The sequence below is a fragment of the Rasamsonia emersonii genome (genome assembly GCF_000968595.1).
Source record: "Rasamsonia emersonii CBS 393.64 chromosome Unknown ctg1118621760473, whole genome shotgun sequence".
NCBI classification, from domain to species: Eukaryota; Fungi; Ascomycota; class Eurotiomycetes; order Eurotiales; family Trichocomaceae; genus Rasamsonia; species Rasamsonia emersonii.
The window spans coordinates 3,879-25,894 of NW_013562977.1; the positions used below are offsets into that span (position 1 = coordinate 3,879).

A 22,016-nucleotide genomic window follows, 5' to 3' on the forward strand; every position below is an offset into this window, starting at 1 on the left:
GGGCCGTATTCCGCTCTGGCGGATGCCTGCAAGCCCGTCTTAGAAGGCAATGGGAAAAAGCGTGTGAATTCGATCGTCTGGCAAGAAACTCAGATGCAGGCACAAGGCATCATCGACTTCTTGACAGAGAAAGATCTTATTATATCTCCTACTTACTACCAGACTGCTATGAAGCTTACCCTAGACCAGTCATTCATGGCTCTTCCATGGTCCAAGTTTGAACTATTGAGGAGTTTGAAAGTATGCAGTATCCCAGCGACGGTGTGGATTGTGTTCCAGTCTACTTTACGGATGCTGCAGTGGGTGCTGAGAGAGCACTGTCTCCTTCAAACTTCATTTTGGATGAAGTACACATGACAGTAAGGGAGTATCTTCAACACCCACCGGCTGGAGAGAAGAAAATGGGTCAATTGGTTTGATAAAGGTTATATTGAATAAGATACTATTATAAAAGCCTTCAACACTACCATTTATCACTGATCTCAAGGCCCAGATCTTATAAGGCCCTTCAATATACTTATCCCATTAGAGTGTGAATAAGATCTTTCCTCAAGCACAGAAAGATGGGATGCGATCCCATCCATTGTCGCGGCAAGCCATATCTCTACTTTTTCGACCATGGTTGAAAGACATGCCCTGTGAGGCATTTTGTAGCATTAATTGTTTTTAACTGTAGCAAAAAATTAAGCTACAGTTACAGTAGATTTCAAAGGGTATAATATACTTAAGAAGGAACCAAGCAGTCAAAGAAAATGTCGAAAACCTCGTGGAAGCATTCAATGGACCACAACGACGAACCAAGACTTAGTTATGGATGACTGATGAATGTGGAAGGAGCGGAAAATGATAGATAGTGCCAGCTGCTGGGTATAGGATACAGCAGCTCTGAGATGTCATGTGCAGGATTACAGGTATTAGTCTCTAGGCAGTAAAAGAAGGCCAGTAATCTCGTGACCTCAAACCTATCCTACTTAAGGTCGCAGGATTTGCCTACCTAACCTATAACACTTCGATGCACCTACATCATTCTTTTCCAGTTTACCGTACTTTTCACAAAAAGAAATTGCTCTTATTATGTTGGTTGGATTCTAGTTTGATCTCAGCTGGTGGAGATTAGATAGATCCCGTATAAATGCGGAGAACACACTGACAATGAAAAGGAAAATTGCATTCGGAAAATTGTCGTCCAGTAGAATTCATCGCATTTCCATCTCCAAGCACGTGCCCTGGCGTGATCCTCCAGTTTTGATGAATTTCCCTGTCCAAGGCGTTTGCTCTCGCCCAATGGGAACCCGGGGATAGCAGCACGCGGGGAGAGATGTTCTGCCACGTGGGTCAATGCGAGTCAGGCAGACTCGGCGCCTTGGCCCTTTTGCCAAGTCGCTTGGCATTTGTAGTGTCCGTTCTTTTTTCTTCTTCTCTCTTTTTTTTCCCTTTCTTTGAGGCCTATCTGGGGGATGCGTGAATTGAGATAACAATCCCTGCCCAACGACCAACAGCTGAGTTGCTGCTAACCTTGGAAACAACAGCCCCCATGCGGCTGCCCTGTTTGGGGCCAACACCACCGGCGAGGAGATCGAAAGCTGAGTGGACGGACGGCGGGCGTGCCGGAGGCCAAGCTTTTCTGGTCGGGCCAGGGTCGACGCGCTAAGCCCGAAGGAGTCTAGTCCTCCAGTCCGGGCAGGAAGCGCGAGTTGCGTGACGGCCCCAGCCGAGTTCGCAACTGGCCAAAGCACGCACCAGGGCCGTTGCCAGGAATCGTGGATTGGGATCATCGGGGCCGTTGCTTGCGCACCAACAGAGCAGGGTGACACAGTGTGCTCCGTCGAGTCCGTCCTACTCGGCAGCCGGAAACGAGCAGAGCGCATTGGACGGCGCGCTCGTGTTCATTATTGCAGCGCATCTGATTGGCTGGCTGAGGCTGCCAGCAGGCGAGACTGTACCACAAACAGCTGAGCGTCTCGAACGGTGCGACAGTGCACTAGGCAGGTGGCGCTGGCTAGAGGCTTCTAAACCGGGCAGGTAGCGGCAGGGGCAGGAAGGCTGAGGCTGCTGTGCCTCGACTGAGCACGAGCCGCGGTCGCCCAGCCTGGCTGAGCCAAGCAGCAAGGAACGGCCATGATGAGGTGATGCTTATGATTACAAGAAGCCCTCTGCGCTTCCTGTCACCGTCCTGATGGCCCTCGACCTGCTGCTCTTCTCCTCGCACTCCTCGTCTCCGCACGTGACAGCACATCACAGTGATCGTCCTCGAACCTCTTAGTCCCCTTAGATCGATGTCACATTCGCTCGAGTGGGTCTAAAAGCTTAGCCAGGATAGTCCGGACTACACAGTACGGAGCACTCCGTAGTCCTTCTGCTCAGGTCAGCCCTGAGTCTTTTTTGTCGTTCTTGTCGTTGTCTCCTTCCTTTCTCTCGAACTCCGCCGTCGTTATTTCGTTCCTTTCCAAAATCACGCTCTCGTTAATCCGACCAAAATCGTCATTCCCTTCGTTTAGTCCTTGACAGCTTTCCCCCATGGCGGCCGCCTACTGATGAGTCGACTTCATTTACCCTGACCCTGCGATACAGCATCGAACCATTATTGCTGTCGCAGTGGCTTATCAACTTCATCATTCCTTCCTTTCTCTTTCTTCGCCTTGAAAACCACACTCACCGATGTTTTCTGCTCATCGCCGAAGCATGCATGCCTTGCATAGTCAGACATCCTCAGTGGACGAGGAGAGTGCCAAGGATGTCAAAGATGTCAAGGATGCCAACAGTACGAAGGAGCTATCCACCACCTCCGTCCCATCGGAACGTCAGACTCGTTGGACACGGAGGAGAATCATCTTCTTCGCAGGCCTGGCGTTTTTGGTGTCCGTCCTGGTGGCCCTGATTGTCGCTCTCCCCATTGTTCTGCGGCGTCAGCACCGTGGTTTCCAGAGTCCCATTCCCAATGACAGTGGTATTTCAGACGACCCGACCAATCTCGGTAATGGTGGTCCCTTGCGGCCGTCCGACCTTGCGCAACCCGTGCTGGCGGTGAATAACTTTCCCGATCCTGGGTTGCTCGAGTACAATGGCACGTGGTATGCCTTCGGCACGAACCAGAAGGGCCAGAAGCGCGTTCACATCCCAATCGCGACGTCGAAAGATTTCATCAAGTGGACCCTAATGGGCGAAGATGCTCTGCCTGTCGTTGGTCCCTGGGAGCTCGAGATAAACCATTGGGCACCAGATGTCATCAGAAGAGTAAGCTATCTTGGGAGGGAGTGGAAGTGAGTTGGTTGCACGGTTTTGCTGACAAGCCAACCACAGGATGACGGGAGATTCGTCTTGTATTATTCCGGGCAAGTCAAAGGTTTTGGCACGCATCATTGCGTCGGTGTTGCGGTGTCGAATGGCACCTCTCCACTGGGCCCGTACAATCCCGAAGACCAGCCCCTGGCTTGTCCGCGGGAATATGGCGGTGCCATTGACCCGTCTCCTTTCAGAGACGTGGATGGCAAGCTCTACGTCACCTACAAATCGGATGGGAACAGTGTCGGGCATGGGGGAAACTGCAACAACGGCATCGCGCCGCTGGTCCACACGCCAATCATGCTTCAGGAGATGGAAAATGACGGTGTCACCCCGGTCGGTGATCCAATTGAGATTCTCGACATCACTCCGAGCGACGGTCCGCTGGTCGAAGCACCACGCATTATTCGGACGAAGGAAGGCATATACGTTTTGACCTTTTCGTCGCACTGCGACACCTCCCCGCAGTACGATGTCAAATACGCCACATCCACTTCCGTCAAGGGTCCCTACCAACGTGCCCCGAAACCTCTGCTGCAAACTGGGGACTACAACCTGGTTTCGCCGGGTGGAGCGTCGATTTCCAGAGACGGGACAAAAATGGTGTTTCATGCGAACTGCGGCATCTATCGGTGCATGTATGCGTCTGCGGTGAATATTACTCACACCACTATCGACTTTATTGCGCTCTGATGTTTACGCTCGCTGCGGAAGCCTCTGGTTACAGTGTTTTTGCCTTTGAGAGTCCGATACCTCGGCGTAACTTCAGTTCTGCGACGAGGCGGGCCTTGAAAGCAGGAATGGCTTCACAGCTTACCTGAATCCTATATCTCTTGGCATACGCCTGGTCTCCCGAATGACTCAAAAAGTCTTGGAGTGCATTTCGCGATTTTATTCCTCCAAGCGATATGCGCGTCCTTCGAAATTTCTGCATGATCGACGGCGCACTTGTTTCTGATTCAGCATGGCGTGGTTTCATGCGGGTCATCTGTCCATGATTGTTCTTCTGTTGATCCTTCTGCTTTGTGTTTGCATCGAGCGTTTCTGGATACCCCTGGATAGATGTGTTCTGGGCGTTCTTTCTGGAGCTTGGCTTTGCTGTTCTATCTATCCTATATTTATCTTTTTGTCGCATTTGCAGGTTGACCAATGGCTTGCAAGGTTTAGATGGTGAAATTTCTTCCAGATTTGTTTTTCATTGTTTTGTGAGTGCTGTCAACCTTTTCTGTTTATGCTTCCGGCACACTTGCATTACTATGGGCATTTATATTTTGCATGTAGATAGCAGTGTGTCTGAGCCTCTATCTGAGGCTGTCAATACAGAGTAGTTAGATAAGACTTTCTATAGAACGTCAATCAATGCATTCTGGAGTATCTTATCGACGTCTCTTCATGCCGATAAAATACTGCCGGCAGACACCGCCCAAGCTGTTGTCACCGCCCGGAACATGGCCAATCAGCAGGCCGCTAAATGACGTGATTGGCCGCGCTCTCCACCGGCAGAATGGACGTTCGACTCCGTATGCGCTCCGACGTCGGGTCCTAGATTTTCTTTGCTGTTCCGCCTGCGATTTATTCTGCAGCGACCATGAATCCCCTCCGCGGCGCTGCTCGCGCAGCATCTCGGAGCCTGAGAGCTTCCGGGCTCGTCCAGCACCATGATGCTGCTTCTCCGATCGCGACGCGGAAGCACAGGCTGCCGCTCAACGGGTCGATTCACCAAGCGCCATGGAGGTCAATTCAGACGAACCCACCTCGCAGGGGGGCTCAATCGGCCGCTGTGAGAGAAGAGGATGATGGGTCGTCAGGCCCAAGAATACAGCAGGACTCGTCGTCCAACCCGGCCATGTCCTTCCCTTGCCTGGACGCTCAGGACGCAAAGTCCGCGTCTTTGTCCGCCCGATCCCTCAATTCGGGGCCCGAACCCTCCTACAACACGGGCCACCATAAACTCTTCCACTGCGACGAGCCCTTGCTCCTCGACTGGGGCGGGATCCTGCCGGAATTCGATATCGCATACGAGACATGGGGCGAGCTGAATGCAGACAAGAGCAACGCCATCCTCCTTCACACCGGGCTCTCTGCCTCGAGTCATGCCCGCAGCACCCCGGAGAACCCGAAGAAGGGCTGGTGGGAGAAGTTTATCGGCCCCGGGGCACCGTTGAATACGGACAAATACTTTGTCATCTGTACGAACGTGATCGGGGGATGCTACGGGAGCACGGGGCCGTCGTCCATTGACCCGTCCGATGGCAAGCGATATGCGACCCGATTTCCCATTCTGACGTTGGAGGACATGGTGCGGGCGCAATTCAGGCTGTTGGACTCGCTAGGCATCCGTAAGCTGTACGCCTCTGTTGGCTCCAGCATGGGCGGGATGCAGAGTCTGGCAGCGGGCGTGCTGTTTCCCGAGCGGATCGGGAAGATAGTCAGCATCAGCGGGTGTGCCCGTAGCCATCCGTACAGCATTGCGATGCGGCACACGCAGCGGCAGGTCCTGATGATGGATCCCAAATGGGCGCGCGGGTTCTACTACGACTCGGTGCCGCCGCACACGGGGATGAAGCTCGCCCGGGAGATCGCAACCGTGACCTACCGGAGCGGACCCGAGTGGGAGAAGCGGTTTGGCCGGAAACGGGCGGACCCCAGCAAGCAGCCGGCGCTCTGCCCGGACTTTCTCATCGAGACGTATCTGGACCACGCGGGGGAGAAGTTCTGCCTCGAGTACGACCCCAACAGCCTGCTGTACGTGTCCAAGGCGATGGATCTGTTCGACCTGGGCCACTCGCACCAGGTCGCGACTCGCAAGAGGAGGGAAGAGAACGCGAAGCGAATAGCCAAGAATGGATGGAAAGTCCAAGCCGGCGATCCGTCATGCAGCCTGACGCTTCCCGACAAACCGTACGAGGAGCAGCTGTCCGCCGCTGCGCCGATGAACGAACCCGTCGCTGACAACGGCGACTCCTCGTCGACGTCGACAGGGCCGCCACAGGACCTAGTCGCCGGCCTCGCTCCGCTAAAGAACCACCCCGTCCTCGTCCTCGGTGTCGCGAGCGACATCCTCTTCCCTGCATGGCAGCAGCGCGAGATCGCCGACGCGCTCCGTGCGGCGGGCAACAAGCAGGTCGAGCATGCCGAGTTGGGGGAGGATGTATCGCTGTTCGGCCATGACACTTTCCTGCTGGATTTGGAGAATATTGGTGGGAGAGTGGGGAAGTTCTTGGGATAGACGACGGCTACGACGGTGATGAATGAGTGCATTTGCAGGCGTTATTTTTTTTTAAAAGGTTAGACAGGGTTTATACGTTTATGCATTATTTCCTGTTTTGTGTATATCGATGCTCGTATTTATTCACGTGTATATTGGATCGAATTCGGAATTCCCATCTCCTGTCTATACATACCATAACGATTGATTTCATTATACTGTTATACTACAATACACCATTCCATTTCATCACCAAGTACTCCCTAGCCTAGCCTACTGCACTACAAGTACCTATCAAGTATATCGAGTATATTATATATATGATATATGATGTATCAGGCAAAGCCCTCAGATTAGCTCTCAGGTTCGCATCGGTTTCCATGCAACTAAATGACTTGCATGGTGTCCTGGTGTGTTTCACCAGGTCACACATGTCTGTCTTTGTATCTTTGGTCTTGCCGGATACCATCGACTTTGGCTTTTGGACACGAGGGTCATCATTGGGCTTTGCCTGGACTAGACGAGCGGAGCGAGTCGTTGAAATTAAAAAAAGGGCTTGTTGTTAGAAAAGAAGAGTTTTTTAAAACGGGAGAGAAGGATAGGATTGAATTGAATTGAACTGAGAGGAAAGAGGAAAGAATTTATGAATTCATTCAAGGAAAGAATAAAAAAATATTGTCAGTCTATTGTATAGCTGCTGAATATACATTTGCGGAAATGTCCAGAAATGACAGAAAGCTGCTCTGTATCTTGAATTGCATTGCATGCTATCCGCGGGTGGATTGCATTTGATGTCTGCTGTTGTCGTTAGTCTGCAGGGAGAAAGCCAACGAGGTAATGCTCCTGGGGCAAGTCTGACAAAAAACAAATGCAGAAGTGCAGCATGTGCAATGCAATCCCTAGCCATCAGATTGAAAACTACCTTTGGGTAAAGGCTCGTCAACGGCCTGCTTCCGTGGTCACCCGCAAAGGGCCGACGCGCGGAGCTTGAGTACCGTAGTACGCGGCCTCCGAGGTGTCCTAACAAAGTCATCATAAGGCATGGGATATGAAGGTGCAGGGTGTGACGTGGAAGAATGTGAGGGGGAAAAAAGCACAAGAAATAAACGAAAAAAAAATGAAGGTAACGTCTGGGTGATCATCCACAGAATAGGCATGCCAATCATCAAGGCAATGTATGTATGCATACATCGCTGGCACTCCGGAGTTTGTCCATCATCATTAAATGGCGAACTCAAGAGTGACACAGCATGGAAAAAAAAAAGAAACTAGATCAAGAAGAATGCCAACCTAGCTAGGCTGGCAGGATAGAAAGGGTGTCGACCGCATCAGAAGCCACTGACATGGGCTGCTTCGAGTCTCTAAGATCTCTGTTCACCTCTATCAGCCGCGTTGCGAACACGTCTTCTTCCACTCGCCGCAACGAGGGATGAAGTCCGTGTCGCGTGTCTATGATGATGATAACGCGTCAGGAGCTCAAGTGAGGTTTATCGTCATTGAGACTTGAGTGCAGCACTGTCCTTGGACTGTAGATTGTTAGATTAGACCTGAAGACCAGGAAAAAAGAGAGTAAGCAGTGGAGCGGCTCACCTTCTGATGCTGGCGCACCGAAATCCGCACAGCATTGTTGTGAGAAGTGTGAAGAAATGTCGAGCAGCCACGCGGACGCAGAAAAGTCGGTTGGAGCTAACCGAGGCCGGAGAATTGCTCGGACCGAGATGGCGCAGGCGTGACCGCATGGCTGGATCCACAGAGGATGCTTCGAGCAGAACTATGCACGGAATAGGCATCTAATCGCAAGAGCAGAGCTCTTGTCTTCCAACATGGCGAACGCTGCAGTCCTTGTCGGCCATGAATTGGCTTTCTAGACTGGCCCATTCCTTCAGTCAATGCGAGGAGGAATATCGGGACGACCTTGAATATTGCGACTACTCCGAAGACGAGCGAAAGCGACACGAATAGCTACGAGAACTACAAGTAGGAGGGAATGGCTTCGTGGCTCGAGAAGCAAGCTGGTTCCCACCAAGTCCAGCTTGCCGCGACGGCGGTGCTGTCGGGAGCCGCCGTGGCAGCTGGCATCTTGGGTTTCCAGGCGATGAAGCGGCATGCGGCGGTAGAAAAATTGAAGGCATCCATTCCAAAGATCGACGAGCGACACCATGCGGAGAAGGTTCGTGCAGGCTGATACTCGGATTGGTGGTTGTATGGCTGCGACTAACGGGCGGAAGTGAAGCTCACAAAATACGGTACTGCCAGCCCTCCTATGCTGGCATTGAGTAAGGAAGATGAGCGCAGCGCAGCCCTGGCTCGGAGAGCGCAGCAGGGAGACTACGATGAAGGTGAGAAGCTCGAACGTGTCAATACAGAGGGTTAGTTTACTGACGCTTTATCCTGTCCAGACCTCATTCTCGAACAGCTTGCGCGCAACCGGGTCTTTCTGGGAGACGAGGGTCTTCAAAAGCTCCGTTCTTCGTTTATAATCGTCGTGGGCTGCGGTGGGGTAGGATCGCATGCGACAGCGGCGCTCGCTCGGTCCGGCGTATCCAAAATTCGACTGATTGATTTCGATCAAGTCACCCTGTCTTCCTTGAACAGACACGCCGTCGCAACGCTAGCCGACGTGGGCACACCGAAAGTGCAATGCATTCGGCGGAGACTGGAGCAGATCGCGCCATGGGTCATGTTCGACTGTCGAAACGAACTGTTCGGGGCATCTGTGGCCGACAAGCTTCTGGGGCCTTGGACATTGACTGGAAGCGAGCCACAGCAACCCGATTATGTCATTGACTGCATCGACAACATCAGCTCCAAGGTGGAATTGCTGCACTACTGCCATTCACACGGCATTCGCGTGATCTCCTCGATGGGAGCAGGCTGCAAGTCTGACCCGACTCGAGTCGTCATTGGCGACATCTCCGTCAGCGCCGAAGACCCTCTCTCGCGCAGCACTCGACGGCGCTTGCGATTGCAAGGCGTCAGCTCCGGCATTCCGGTGGTCTTCTCCACCGAGAAACCGGGTCCTGGGAAGGCATCTCTTCTCCCACTTCCGGAGGAAGAATTCCAAAAGGGCCAGGTCGGGGAATTGGGCGTGCTTCCTGATTTCCGGGTCCGTATTCTGCCCGTCCTGGGCACGATGCCCGCTGTCTTTGGCTACACGATCTCGAACCATGTGATTTGCGAGATCACGGGCTATCCGATCGAGTACAGCATGGCAAGCAAGACGAGGGACAAACTGTATGACGGCGTCTTAGGCAGCCTACAAGCATCGATCGAGAGGCTCGCCAGGGCTGAGGCGGGTCAGGATCTGGTGGGGCTGCGCATCCCCGTCAGCAAAGACGATGTTGCATATCTGGTTGAAGAGATATGGCGAGGAAAGAGTGTGGTCAGCGGTCTTCCCAACCGACTCTCCCTGATTCCGTGGACACGGCCCGCTGGAGGGTTTCGGATTGACCCGGACTGGGAGAAGGAAGGGCAGAAGTTTGTGAAACTGGAACTGAAAGACCTCGTCTGCATGACCAGGGAAGAAGCTCAGCGGCATGAGAGGGAGGTGCTCCTGGGCGGGAAGCAAGCAGCAGAAGTGTACGACGAGAAGGTGCTGCAGAAGGTCCAGGAGCGCCTTGACGAAGCAGAGAGGTATGAGAAATATCGGTAGGCTGTACCATATGTAGAACCAGCAATACTCAAGGCTGTTAGATCTGCAGCCAATCTGCTGTCTATCTAGCTACCTAGTACTCCGTACTGTAGCAAACTAAATCCTGGCTAGGATCTAAACTGTAGATCCCGATCGATCTGCGGGGACGACAGAGGCCTACGGAGTACTCCGTACGGAGTATTAACTGTGGCTGTGGCAGTGTCCCTAGCTGAATGTGTCAGAAATACAGAGTATGCATACTATTATTACTGAGTACGACACAGAGTACGACACTTCGCTGCCGATATTCCGTGTCTGTCGCTAGCTATCCAGCCTAGCAAGCAATGGTCTTATCACTGATTTGTTGCGGACGGAACCGCCAAGAGACGAACATCGCTAGGCGAGGCCGCGTGGAGCAGCCATACGTAAGTCCGCAGATGATAATCAATCAGACTAGAAAGAACTAGCAGACTGGGCAGGCTGCAGCAGGTGCTCGCGTGCGCATTATCCTCAGGACTCCTGACTTGGCATGATGGCTAGTCGGTGTTGATCGTCTCCTCTTCTTTCTTCCTAATTGATTTTTGCTAGGAAATGGCATGCTGAGGTCTGGAATCTAATCAGATAGAGGCTGCACCTCCGCTGTCTTCTTTGACTCGTCAAATTCTCAAGGCGTCCAGTGTCCACTTCTGTACAGCAACAACAGCGTCAGTTATTCTCCGAGATCGATTACTTGCGGTGAAGGAGGTGCTGCTCCTCGTCCCAGAACGACCTCTGCAGCAGACGACACCAATGCGACGACCATGACGGACAAGATCACAATGACGACGGATCTGCCGGATACTACCAGACAACAGTCCCTATACTTCGACCTCGACAACCTCGAAGTCTCCAGCAGCGATGACGATGACGATGATGACGATGACAATTCTCCAGCCTTTGGAGGAGGAGGAGCAGGTCCAACGCCCTACTTCCGCAGCTTTCCCCAGCGCCCGCTGATCAACTTCGCCCGGAACGCAAACCGTCCTGGCCGGCGTCGCAGCTCCCAGTCCTCGTCGCCTTCTGACCGTGAAGTCCCGAGATGGGTCAAGGTTCTCGCAGCCATCGTGTTCGCGCCCAAGTTCCGCCGATACCTTACTGTCTACATCATACTGCTGGTGGTGTTTTTCACCGGGTGGGAGGGGATAATGAAGCCGCGGCTCGACGAGGATGCGGCGCTGATCAAGGCGTTGGATATCGAGTCGGAGGAGAGCGTGGGAGGCTGGTTCGGCAGCAATGCCCGGCCCCCGTTGGCGGATATCATCCAGATGAGGACTCTGGATCCGTCTCTACTCCCGAGCAAGGACAATGGACGGAGGCTAGTGATTGTGGGGGATGTGCATGGATGCAAGGATGAATGTATGTGTGCGGATTGTGTCTTTACGCTCTGACACCGGCGTTCTTGCTAACGGCAGCGACCAGTGGAGAAACTGTTGAAAAAGGTGCACTTCGACGCCAACCGGGGCGACCATTTGATTCTCACAGGCGATCTGATAAACAAAGGCCCTCACAGCGCGGAGGTGGTGGACCTCGCGCGCAGTTTGCATGCATCCTGCGTCCGCGGGAACCACGAGGACCGCATCCTGCTGTTGCGGCAGCAGATGAAGCTGAAGAACACGCTACATCAGTCGTCGGACAAGGACGACAAGGAGCGAAGCGACTACAGCGAGCGCAAGGTCGCGCGGCAGCTGACGGACGCGCAGGCCGCGTGGCTGGAGGCGTGTCCGGTGATCCTGAAGCTGGGCCAGATCAAGGGGATGGGGAACGTGGTCGTCGTGCACGGTGGGTTGGTTCCGGGGCTGGATCTCGAACGACAGGATCCATCGAGCGTGATGACGATGCGGACCATCGATCTGGAGACGCACGTACCAAGCTCGTCGCGGAAGGGCGTAGCATGGAGTAAGGTAGGCACCCAGAACCCATCACCCTGACACGTCTGACCTGAGTCATAAACTGACGATCATCAAGCTATTCAACAAATACCAATCCCTCCTCCGAAACGAGAACGACAACGACAACGAAAACCCCGAATCCAGCACAATGACAGTCGTGTACGGCCACGACGCCGCGTCAGGCCTGAACCTGCAGAAATACACCAAAGGTCTCGACACGGGCTGCGTCAAGGGCAAGAAGTTGACCGCTCTGGTGATCGAGAACGGGGGACAGAAACAGCGCATTGTGCAGGTGGGCTGTAAGGATTATCGTGAGGGGTGATTCACACATACACTCTCTCTTTTTCTTTTTCTTGTTTTTTTTTTTGCCTCGATCGAGGCGCATATTTCGCTAAACTGCTTTACCTAGTCGGGGTTCCCAAAGACCCCTTTTGCGTTGGCATCAGCATTGATTGGCATTGATTGGTAAAGGCACAGGAAATTTTCTTTGCATGGGTTTCTGTTTTTTCTCTTTCGGTCATGTATATACATTCGACGACGAGTATTGGAGTATTGTGGGCTAGGTAGGTGGTGTTTTCGGGTTAAGATCAAGGTCAAGGTCTTGCAAGGGTCTTTATTTTTTTTAATTAGAGTTCTCGTTTCGTTTCGGTATTGTTAATTTGCTAGCTTAGCTCTCTTTAAAAATAAAAAAGGATAGAGTTATTCATTCTGTATTCTGTATTTCATTGATTGATGAGAAAAAACAAAACAAACAACCCTGCTATATAGACAAGGTAACTTGATATATATAACATACATCCATATCTAAGCTTCTATCTAACTTCTAACTATCTATCTATGTACTCTACATACATATCTACGTCTGTCTAGTCACTTACTTCCTTACCATCATAAACGTATATATATACTATATACATCACTTTGAAAAAAAAACGAAAAAGAAAAAGGGTTGTCATCGACTCGCCCCTGGCGCCATATGCACCCAGCTCCCGTCCGCCAGCCACGTCCCCGCTTTGGTAAAGTCTTCATACCATATTCCTCCCAGATCCCTTGTCTTGAAGTATCCGAAGCGGAAGAATTCTGTCTCGTTTGCCCTCAGGCGTGTCCAGTGGAAGGGTGTGGCGGCGTCGCTCTCGCTCTCGTTCTCGCGATACGCGCGGAAGCGCTCGACGTCGTTGACTAGGACGCTGATACCCGCGACGTCGTCGGGGAGCATGGGAAGGAAAAAGTGATGCTGTTGTTTCCGCTGATGACTGGCACGGCGATGTTGGGTAGTAGACTGCCCAGCTGGGCTCCCTCGAGCAGCGCGGCTGGCGTCTGCAGGATGCTGGCGAACCCCCAGCGTGCGATGCCGTTGATGAACAGCCCCACTAGCAATCCCTGGTACAGCAGACTGGGCCGCGTCTGCAGCGCCGTCCCCGGCAGAAAGAGCAGCGCCAGGATGTAGTGATGGATGCGCAGGTCCAGCTGCGGCACGGCCAGCATCGCCAACAGACCGCATGCCATGACGCCGTACAGGAGCAGATACTGCGGGAGTCGCCCTTCGATGCACAGGGCCCACGCTTGCGACAGCAGGGCGACGACGAGGATCGCGACGATGATGATCAGCGCCGGCACGGCGCCGGGCTGCTGCTGGATGTCGTGAGGCGTCAGCCGCGAGATGGGGATCCGGTCAAAAGTGTCGGTGTTCAAGGCTCCAACCCAACAGCCGCCGAGCCACAGGACCGTCTTCTCCCATTGCGCCGTCAGCCCCGTCAGGGTGCGTCGGACGCAGAAGTAGTAGATGGCAAATCCGACAAAGGCAGCCGGGAGGAAGCGACCCAGGCCGATGGAGACGACCTCGTTATAATCCGGCGAGAAAGGCGGATCCGACGCCAGCGCGACTTGGAAGTAGGTGATGAAAAACACGGAGGAGTAGAACACGGCCGGCGACGTCGTGGCCAGGGAGAGCACGGCCGTGAAAAACACCGATATGGCGAACAGCAGCCACCGCGGATCACGACAAGCCGCAATGGGGCCGCGCTCAAAGGTTAAGGACAGCGGGAAATTAGACGGGAATGGGATGCTGGAAATGCCGTTCTTCTCCACGCTGGCGTAGTTACTCTGCTCTCCCGTGCGACGAAGGATGCCGCAGCCTCCGGTCTGGTCGTTGATCGCGCCGGCGTGCAGCGCGGCCGCGCAGAGGAAAGAGTCTCCGCGGTAGATGCCATCGCCTTCAGCGTCTGCCGCACCCCCAATGACCAGAGGCCGGTAGTTGTAGTCCTGGTCGCCGACGGTGTACGGTTCCAGGAGGATAGTCTGTCGACAACCGGCGGGGCAGCGAAAGGCGAACGAGGCGTCGTCGAAGGGACGGCACTCGTCACCGTTGAGCCCGCAGTTGGTACTATTGGACCTAAAGTCGTGAGCAATCAGCATAGGCACTGAAGCGAGAAAAAAGATATTTATTTCTTACCATAATTGAGCGCCGCAAGACAGTCTGACAGGAGATCCATATCCGGGGATGTCGGGACCCGTGACCGACCGATGGAGGATAGACAAGAATATCAGCGCCCAAAGAGCATGGAACGCGACCAGGGCCCAGACGCGCGAGCTCCTCGTCGGCAAGAATCGATCGACGAGACGGAGAGGCGCCGTTTGGAAGCGAGGAAAGAAAGGCTCGATGCGGTACTGGCGGGGAGGCTGCGGTCCGCTGAGCCACGCAGCACAGGACCCCCAGCAGCCCTTTCGTCTGGACGAGGTCGATGGCCCTGTCTGACCTAGCAATCCCGCATCCGGGCTGCCATAGTCCAGCAGCTCGAGCGAATCCGATGGCGCAGAATGCAAACTTTCGGACGACCGCCTGCTGAGGTCGACGAAGCCGTCTTCCCTTCCGGAGACGCCGGACTCGAGATCTTTCAGGGGGGAGGAAGACGAAACGTGGGGGTAAACTGGATTGTTTCGTGAACTGCCATCTTGGTCCAGAGACATGATCGCCTGCTTCTCAGGTCCCTAGCCTTCAGTCAATTGCCAATTGAGTATCACCGAAGCTGAGCGGAGGAGAGAAGGAGGCGGGGTGTTTTGTCCGGCAGAATTAGCAGGCAGTAGGCAGTACAGTAGTACCTACAGGACTGTGCATACTTGACTGCAAGACCGCTAAATTGTGTAAACTGCCATTTTAGCAGTTTAATGCTTCTGACCCAGGAAGACACAATTTAGTCAACTGTTTCTATCGAAAAGGAGCATAATTACTGCTGGCTGTTCTTCCGAAACGGAAGGCGGTGAACAAGGCCAATTCTAGATAATCCACTACGTAATTGAGAGCAGCAGCAGTACAAATCGTCTCGTCTCCATCCTAAAATAATTCTTCCAGTAATACTCTGTGCTCTTCAATAATTATTAATTACATCTGTTGTCAAAATAATCATAACCAGTCCATCCCCTATACTCCGTACAGGAAGTACATACATCTATGCTAAGTTATACCTACGTCCCGCCGGGAAGATTCAGTCCCGATCCGTCCGTCTTTCGCGGATCCGTCCCGAATCGAGTCAGAAAGTTCCCCCGGATCCCGTGCGTCATGCAGTCGATGGCATACGACGGTAGTGGACGAAATCCATTAGTAATGCGACGCAGAGCGTGATTATCATTGGATACTTGTCTTTTCGTTCAGAACTCGAGTCCATGTATGGAGAATGTACGGAGTATGTAATGTATTGAGGAACCCGGGGAAGCTCAGCAGTGTACTCCGTACACCAGTACAGTATTCGTACGAGGTATATAATGCGATTTAAATTTGACTCTCAATGGCGTACAACAAGTTAATATGGTAATATTAATATTATGATTTCCTGTGAGTTGTACCAATCTACTGTTAGGCAACCACTGGTAATACCTAGGTAGGTCAAAATATCGTATAAAAATCTGCGAGCAGCTCTTTCCTTCCTCACTTGGACATCGCCGCTTTAAGCGGGTGAGCTGGGTGAGTCAGGTGATCAGATCACCCAGTCAAAGTGATTCGCTCACCCAAGTTCATTTATACTCACCCCATCTTCACCTGTCCTTCCCTTATACTTGCGCCGGCTGTTTAGCAACATCCAACCCAGGAACTATGCAGAGAAGAGATTGGATAATGAAGGTGGCAGTGCACCATCCCCTGCTGACCTCAGAGAAAAGGACAATGAGAAAAATTGTGTCCTGCGACCTTGTTTCTCCTTGGTTCTTTCCAGCCTTTTGTTCCCTCTCCTTTTTCTCCTCTTCTGTACTTGTTAATGATTTTGCAGAAATCTTTCTTTATTTCTATGCCTATCTCTATAGATTTCCTTCACTTTTCTTCTTATTCTTTCTTCTCTTGTCTTTACTTCTTTTTTTCTGCTGTAGATTAGTGGCTGAAATTTTCCAAAATGCCGAAGACAAAGGTGGATAGACTTGCTTGTGCCAAAGCGAATGGTTATGAGAGGGTCCGCCCGTTAAATCGATATTGAACGGGCTTGGGACTGGTGCCAATACCCTGCAGCAAGCCAGAAAAGGCAACAAAGGCAATATGTCGGCCGCTGTTTGGGCAGCTGTCCGAATCAATGATACAGATGTGACGACTCGCAGGTTAAATGCTCCGCCTGCAAACAGCAACCCTCTTGTGATGCTTGTGATCTCCTTTTCATCGACTCACATATCTTTACAGAATCATGTACTCTAAACGCGGCTGGGGAGATAGTGCCCGGGGAAGAAGAGGCCCAAGAGACAGAGGCCGCGGAGGCTCTCCAAGAGGCTTCGGGAGCGCACCAGGGCGATCTGGTACGGCGGTACAAGTCTACTCGTTAATGTCAGCAACTTAGAGACAAGCTGACGATCAATTTTCAAAGGTGCGCCTCTTGCAACATCTACATGTTATAGGGCAAGATATCAAAAGCACACATCGCTTATTGGACTGAACTACCGTTGTTGACATCCAAAGAATAGATACGGCGCAGACTTTCAGCTCGGGACACGAAACGGGCCATCTCCTCAATCAAGATTCAATGGGATATCAAAAGCACGCAGATAATCAATGTATGATTGTTACCCGGTGAGTTTTTGAGAATCATATATTTTGGCTTGATGCTCTGTACTCTGGACGGTAAACTGGCAAAATAGAACCTAGATCAGGCGCTAGCTTTATCGTGGTATGTATGTACTGTACAATTTCAAAGTTTTTAATTAATTAAAGAGTCAAGACAGAAGTGAAGCAACTGGTGGTACCACCCAGAAATGTGCACAGAGTTAAGATGAGATGTGATGCCATGGTTAGAAGGGCTCCCAAAACGGCCGAGTACATTGATTGATACCTCATGTACCTAGGTATGTAATGTACCTACCTATCCCTACCCGAAAAGGGATAGATAGATAGATAGATACCTGGATACCATTCCACCAGAGTACCTATTATATATATCTATATATACTTCTATCTATAGGCATGTAGTGAATGAATTATGTACTACACTCTATACAGAATATACACAACAGATACAGATATCGATATCGATACGCGTGTCTATTAATTCTATAGGGTTGCCTGCCTTGTTAACTCAACGGTTCATACGGCGCTCACTTCGGCATGTTGCAAAGTCCGACGGAGGCCTGCCCGTCAAATTTTGTCGCCCATATATTCTTAAGCATGAAGTATCCGAGATACATCCTTTCCATCACCTTATTTACTCAAAAGATACCTGGAAGCAGTTTGTAGCGTACGTTCTCTTTCTTTTTCGTGTATTCTGTGCCATACTGTCATTTAGAAAGCTCGAGTTAGCAATAGATGCATCAACAAGCATTGCACAAAACTATGCAACTGGACATACCCGTTTGGTACAGTACCTCTCCATGGCTGGCACCGCCCTGAACGCAAAATCGATGAAATGCAAGCTCCCGCAGAAGAGCCCCCAGGATACGCCACCACAAGCGAGAGCATAACCGGCGCGCCAGAGTATATAACCACCATAATTGATATTGGTTGCCAACGACCACAAGCCACCGAAGTAGGGCTTGCCCTTGTTCAGTGGATCAGATTTAAATCTTTTGCGCTGCAGCTCAGCCACCAGTTCGGTGAGGATGCCAATCGAATACAATCCGACACCGATGTAGAATGCAGACGAGGATGGCAAGCTTGGTGGAACCGGGGCGAGAGAGGTGACCGTCCAGAGGGAAAGGAGGGTATTCATAGAATTAATGATCGAATTCATCGTGCCAATTAGGGCAGCAATTGATACTGGGACCTTTGTATCCAGGACCACAAGTTGGTAGACGGTATGTTTGACTGTACTACCCAACGCCATTGCACAGACAGCGGTATGGTATGGTGCAAGGCTGAGGATCCCTCCCCCGGTTCCCAGGTGAACGGGTTGTCCCCCTAGACGTTGGATGATCGAAGCGCCCCAGCCACGCTGTAGGAGATAATACTGTAAAGGAAGATCCGCCCATCGGAGGCCGATAAATATGGTGCTGCTCAGTGGTGACGGACCTTTTACACTGCGATCGAAGTAATCGCCCGATTCGGTAGGCATAATAGATAATCTGAGTATATGTCCCCGGGGGTATTGAAGAAGATGGATCAAGTCAATGACAATCTTCGGCTCCTCTGTTTCTCAAGGATATTTCCAAATTGCATGACGAGCGCGGCATAGAAATTACTTTTATGAAACTGGTCGTAATTAATAAGCATATACAAGTTGCTGAACGTTAGTTACTCCACTAAATGCAACTAGAGTTTCGGCCTCGGAGGCTTTCCTTGCCTTCGGCCTTAGTTGGGACGCGAAGCCGATGCATATCTTATCAGATGATCAGCTCCTTCCTGACCGGATCTCATAGCATCCGAGATGCCGTTGCATAATTCATTGAATCACTCTCGACTGGCCTTAGCATCCTTTTCATTGTCCATATATTAGTTAAGAATCACCGAATATTAACACGATGTCCTTGAGCGAGAAAAAAAGGCCTTCTCAAATTCTTTCCATCGGGTTTTTCTTCTTTCATTTGAACGGACATTAGGCATGCCTGAGCGGCGCATTATCATCATCGGAGCCGGCCCAGCAGGCCTCACGCTTGGTCGTCTTCTGCAATGCCACTCCATCCCCTTTACCATCTATGAGCGAGATGCTTCGCCAAACGCTCGGCTCCAAGGTGGTTCCCTTGACCTCCATCCTGCGTCCGGCCAACGAGCTCTTCTTGAATGTGGCCTTATCGATGCTTTCAACAAACATGCCCGATACCACGATCAAGATTTCCGAGTGGCCGACAAGGACGGCAAGATCTGGCTAGATTACAAAGCCCCTCCTGACGCTAAAGGCCGTCCGGAGATTGATCGCCTGGTTCTGCGAAACATTCTGTTGGAATCGATCGAGCCCAAAAGTATCAGATGGGGCCACCATGTATCAATAGTCAAGCGACAAGACGATGGTCGATTTGAAGTACACTTTAAAGATCGGGAGGACACTGAAGTTGCCGACCTTGTCATCGGTGCTGATGGGGGACGGTCCAAAGTACGATCACTGTTGACAGACGTGCAACCTTACTATGCCGGGATGACGATGATTGATAGTCGAATCTACAATCTTGATGAGAAATACCCGGACATGGGGAAGTTCCTGGGCCGCGGATCCCTATTCGCCTTTGGTCAGCGTCGTGGACTCCTTGCTCAGCGAAATGGCGATGGCAGCATTCGTGTCTATCCCTGTTTACAGGTTCCAGAGAGTTGGGCATTTGATCCAGCGCTGAATTGGGACGACACCGAGAAGATTAAAGAGATGCTGCTTGTATCATTCTTTGAGAACTGGGATGACCGTCTCAAGGATCTTGTGCGCTATGCGGATGCGCCCATCTTTCCTCGTCCCGTGTACCAGGTGCCTCTCGGTTCTAGATGGGAGACACAAAAAGGGTTGACCCTGGTAGGGGACGCCGCTCACCTGATGTCGCCATTTGCGGGAGAGGGGGTCAATCTGGCCATGCTGGATGCATTGGAATTAGCCAACGCCATTGTCGAGAATCCAACCGACCTCGACGAGGCAATTCGCAAATATGAGTCCAATATCTACGATCGCGCAGATGCGGCGAACAGAATGGCTCAAGAAGGCATGAAAAGGGCTCTTATGGATGATGCGCCAAAGACATATGTGGAGGAAACGAGCAAAATTATAGAGCTACTTGCTGATGGTCGCCTCCCAGAGTGAGGAGGAGGATCGATAGTTGTCTCGCAATGTAGTTAAGGTTTTTCTTCACCAGTACTTCATTCCCTTTCCATTCTTCCCAACTACCTGCAGATAGGATAGACAGGTATCTACTGTCAACCGTAGATTTTTTAAAGTTATGATATGATATGATATGTATCTAGGTAGTAGCCAACGCAACTTAACGGTTCATACGGCGCTCGCTTCGGCATGTTGCAAAGTCCGACGGTCTGAGACCTGGAGGCTGACAGAGTGCCGACTCCCGATAGAGTAGAGTATACAGACTATACAGACTTGTGTGAGTGAGGCTGAGGCTAAGACTCATGCTAAGACTAAAGTTAATGCTGAGGCTGAGATATTTTTCAAATTCCCTCGATCCATGATCCTTGATCGTATCTTAGCCTGAAAGCTTGAAATTTAGCTAGTACTGTTTGTTAGTGCTGATGGATGAAAAATGGATGGATAGAAGAAGAGAAGATAGGAGCGTTCTAGAAGGGCCAATGCCAATGCCAATGCGGGGGAAATTACATTATATTATATGCCCGAATGGGGTCCGAAACTTTAAAAAAACATTGATTTATACGACGACTTCTCGCTGAATTAGTTGCTAGCAGGTCAGTGGGTAGTTTCGATAGTCCTGTTCGATAGTTTAATAGTTTGATACCTAGGTAGGTACGTACCTACTAGGATGGCAATGGCATTCTCTGACAGTTTGACTTTGAGTTTGAGTCTGAGTCTGAGTAAGATCGAGCACCTTCTGTAGTTAGGGCCAAATACGTATCTATCTAGGTTATGTACCTAAACAGATGTCCGTGCCATAGCGTAGCGTGCTGTCGTGTTGTCTAAAATAATGCTTGAATGGAATCGAATCGAATCGATTCGCTCGCTCGTTTGCAGCAGATGGCTGAGTTCGCCGTTTGCCCTGAAGACTACTGACTAGATGGACCATGGGTCGGGTCATACCCATGACTCGTAACTGCAAGCGTAGATAGATAGAGGACGAGGACTTACATTACTTGCCGGCAGAGTGGCGTACATTAGGTAGGTAGGTAGATACCTAAGTAGATAGATAAAGCTTGCCTACCTAACTAGGTAGGAGGTATGTACGTATGTACATACATGCCTAGAGTAGCTCTTACTAATATAAGATGCATGGGATCTAGGGGAGATGGTATAAAAACTAACACTGAGCAGGAGACTAGGGGCAATTCTTAAGAAGAAGGGGTAGTACTCTTAATACCATGACATCGATTTCTATATATTACTGCTCTTCAATTCCTGAATTTGTTACAGTACATTCCTTCGAACTTCCAATGTTGGCAACGGGACCGACCCCAACATCCGTCAACATCTTGCAGCCAATCAATCGCTGATGAGCTAGGATTGCAATTGTTAGATTAGACCGCCTATTATTGTACCTACCGATCTAACACTCATATGGAGTTGGAATCGATTTAGAATAGATAGATACTGTTACTTTTTAAAGTCTAGATAGAAGCTTATTATACACTCACTCTAATTGTTTACCCTAAACCATGAATCTAAAATGGCATAATACATATCCTTAAACTGGTAAAGAAAATCCTGAGAGACACGACTATAGTACTTTTCCACATTACATCGTGCAAAGCAGGCATCTAAGGCATACATATTTACTGAAAGTGCTCTTCTATTGGAAGTAATGGAGTAAATTTAGGATATACTACCCAGAATAAGTTCCGGAACTATCATCATTAAGGCCGTTTCTTTTGGCTTTATCATTAATATTCTCACTACCCTTTTTTTTTGTTTAA

The 22,016-nt window shown here is 50.9% G+C and overlaps 6 protein-coding genes across 6 annotated transcripts; 4 read left to right on the forward strand and 2 right to left on the reverse strand.

The window, feature by feature from the left end:
* Positions 1-2,682: 2,682 nt before the first annotated feature.
* Positions 2,683-3,975, forward strand: T310_6898 (beta-xylosidase; the record flags this gene model as incomplete). The annotated part of the gene is made up of 2 exons (XM_013470292.1): positions 2,683-3,234; positions 3,301-3,975. 2 exons carry the CDS (start codon positions 2,683-2,685, stop codon positions 3,973-3,975), a joined length of 1,227 nt encoding a protein of 408 aa, XP_013325746.1.
* An 895-nt stretch (positions 3,976-4,870) lies between these two features.
* Positions 4,871-6,511, forward strand: T310_6899 (Homoserine O-acetyltransferase; the record flags this gene model as incomplete). Its single annotated transcript, XM_013470293.1, has 1 exon — positions 4,871-6,511. One exon carries the CDS (start codon positions 4,871-4,873, stop codon positions 6,509-6,511), a length of 1,641 nt encoding a protein of 546 aa, XP_013325747.1.
* A 2,138-nt stretch (positions 6,512-8,649) lies between these two features.
* Positions 8,650-12,371, forward strand: T310_6900 (ThiF domain protein; the record flags this gene model as incomplete). Its single annotated transcript, XM_013470294.1, has 9 exons — positions 8,650-8,660; positions 8,747-8,859; positions 8,890-10,123; positions 10,268-10,372; positions 10,522-10,546; positions 10,743-10,825; positions 10,885-11,516; positions 11,580-12,061; positions 12,126-12,371. 9 exons carry the CDS (start codon positions 8,650-8,652, stop codon positions 12,369-12,371), a joined length of 2,931 nt encoding a protein of 976 aa, XP_013325748.1.
* Positions 12,372-13,001: 630 nt separating this feature from the next.
* Positions 13,002-15,016, reverse strand: T310_6901 (uncharacterized protein; the record flags this gene model as incomplete). Its single annotated transcript, XM_013470295.1, has 3 exons — positions 13,002-13,516; positions 13,546-14,441; positions 14,502-15,016. The coding sequence occupies 3 exons, from the start codon at positions 15,014-15,016 to the stop codon at positions 13,002-13,004; spliced, it is 1,926 nt and encodes a 641-aa protein (XP_013325749.1).
* Positions 15,017-17,718: 2,702 nt separating this feature from the next.
* Positions 17,719-18,564, reverse strand: T310_6902 (uncharacterized protein; the record flags this gene model as incomplete). The annotated part of the gene is made up of 2 exons (XM_013470296.1): positions 17,719-17,733; positions 17,863-18,564. The coding sequence occupies 2 exons, from the start codon at positions 18,562-18,564 to the stop codon at positions 17,719-17,721; spliced, it is 717 nt and encodes a 238-aa protein (XP_013325750.1).
* Positions 18,565-19,050: 486 nt separating this feature from the next.
* Positions 19,051-20,391, forward strand: T310_6903 (Monooxygenase; the record flags this gene model as incomplete). Its single annotated transcript, XM_013470297.1, has 2 exons — positions 19,051-20,222; positions 20,388-20,391. The coding sequence occupies 2 exons, from the start codon at positions 19,051-19,053 to the stop codon at positions 20,389-20,391; spliced, it is 1,176 nt and encodes a 391-aa protein (XP_013325751.1).
* Between the last annotated feature and the right edge of the window lie 1,625 nt (positions 20,392-22,016).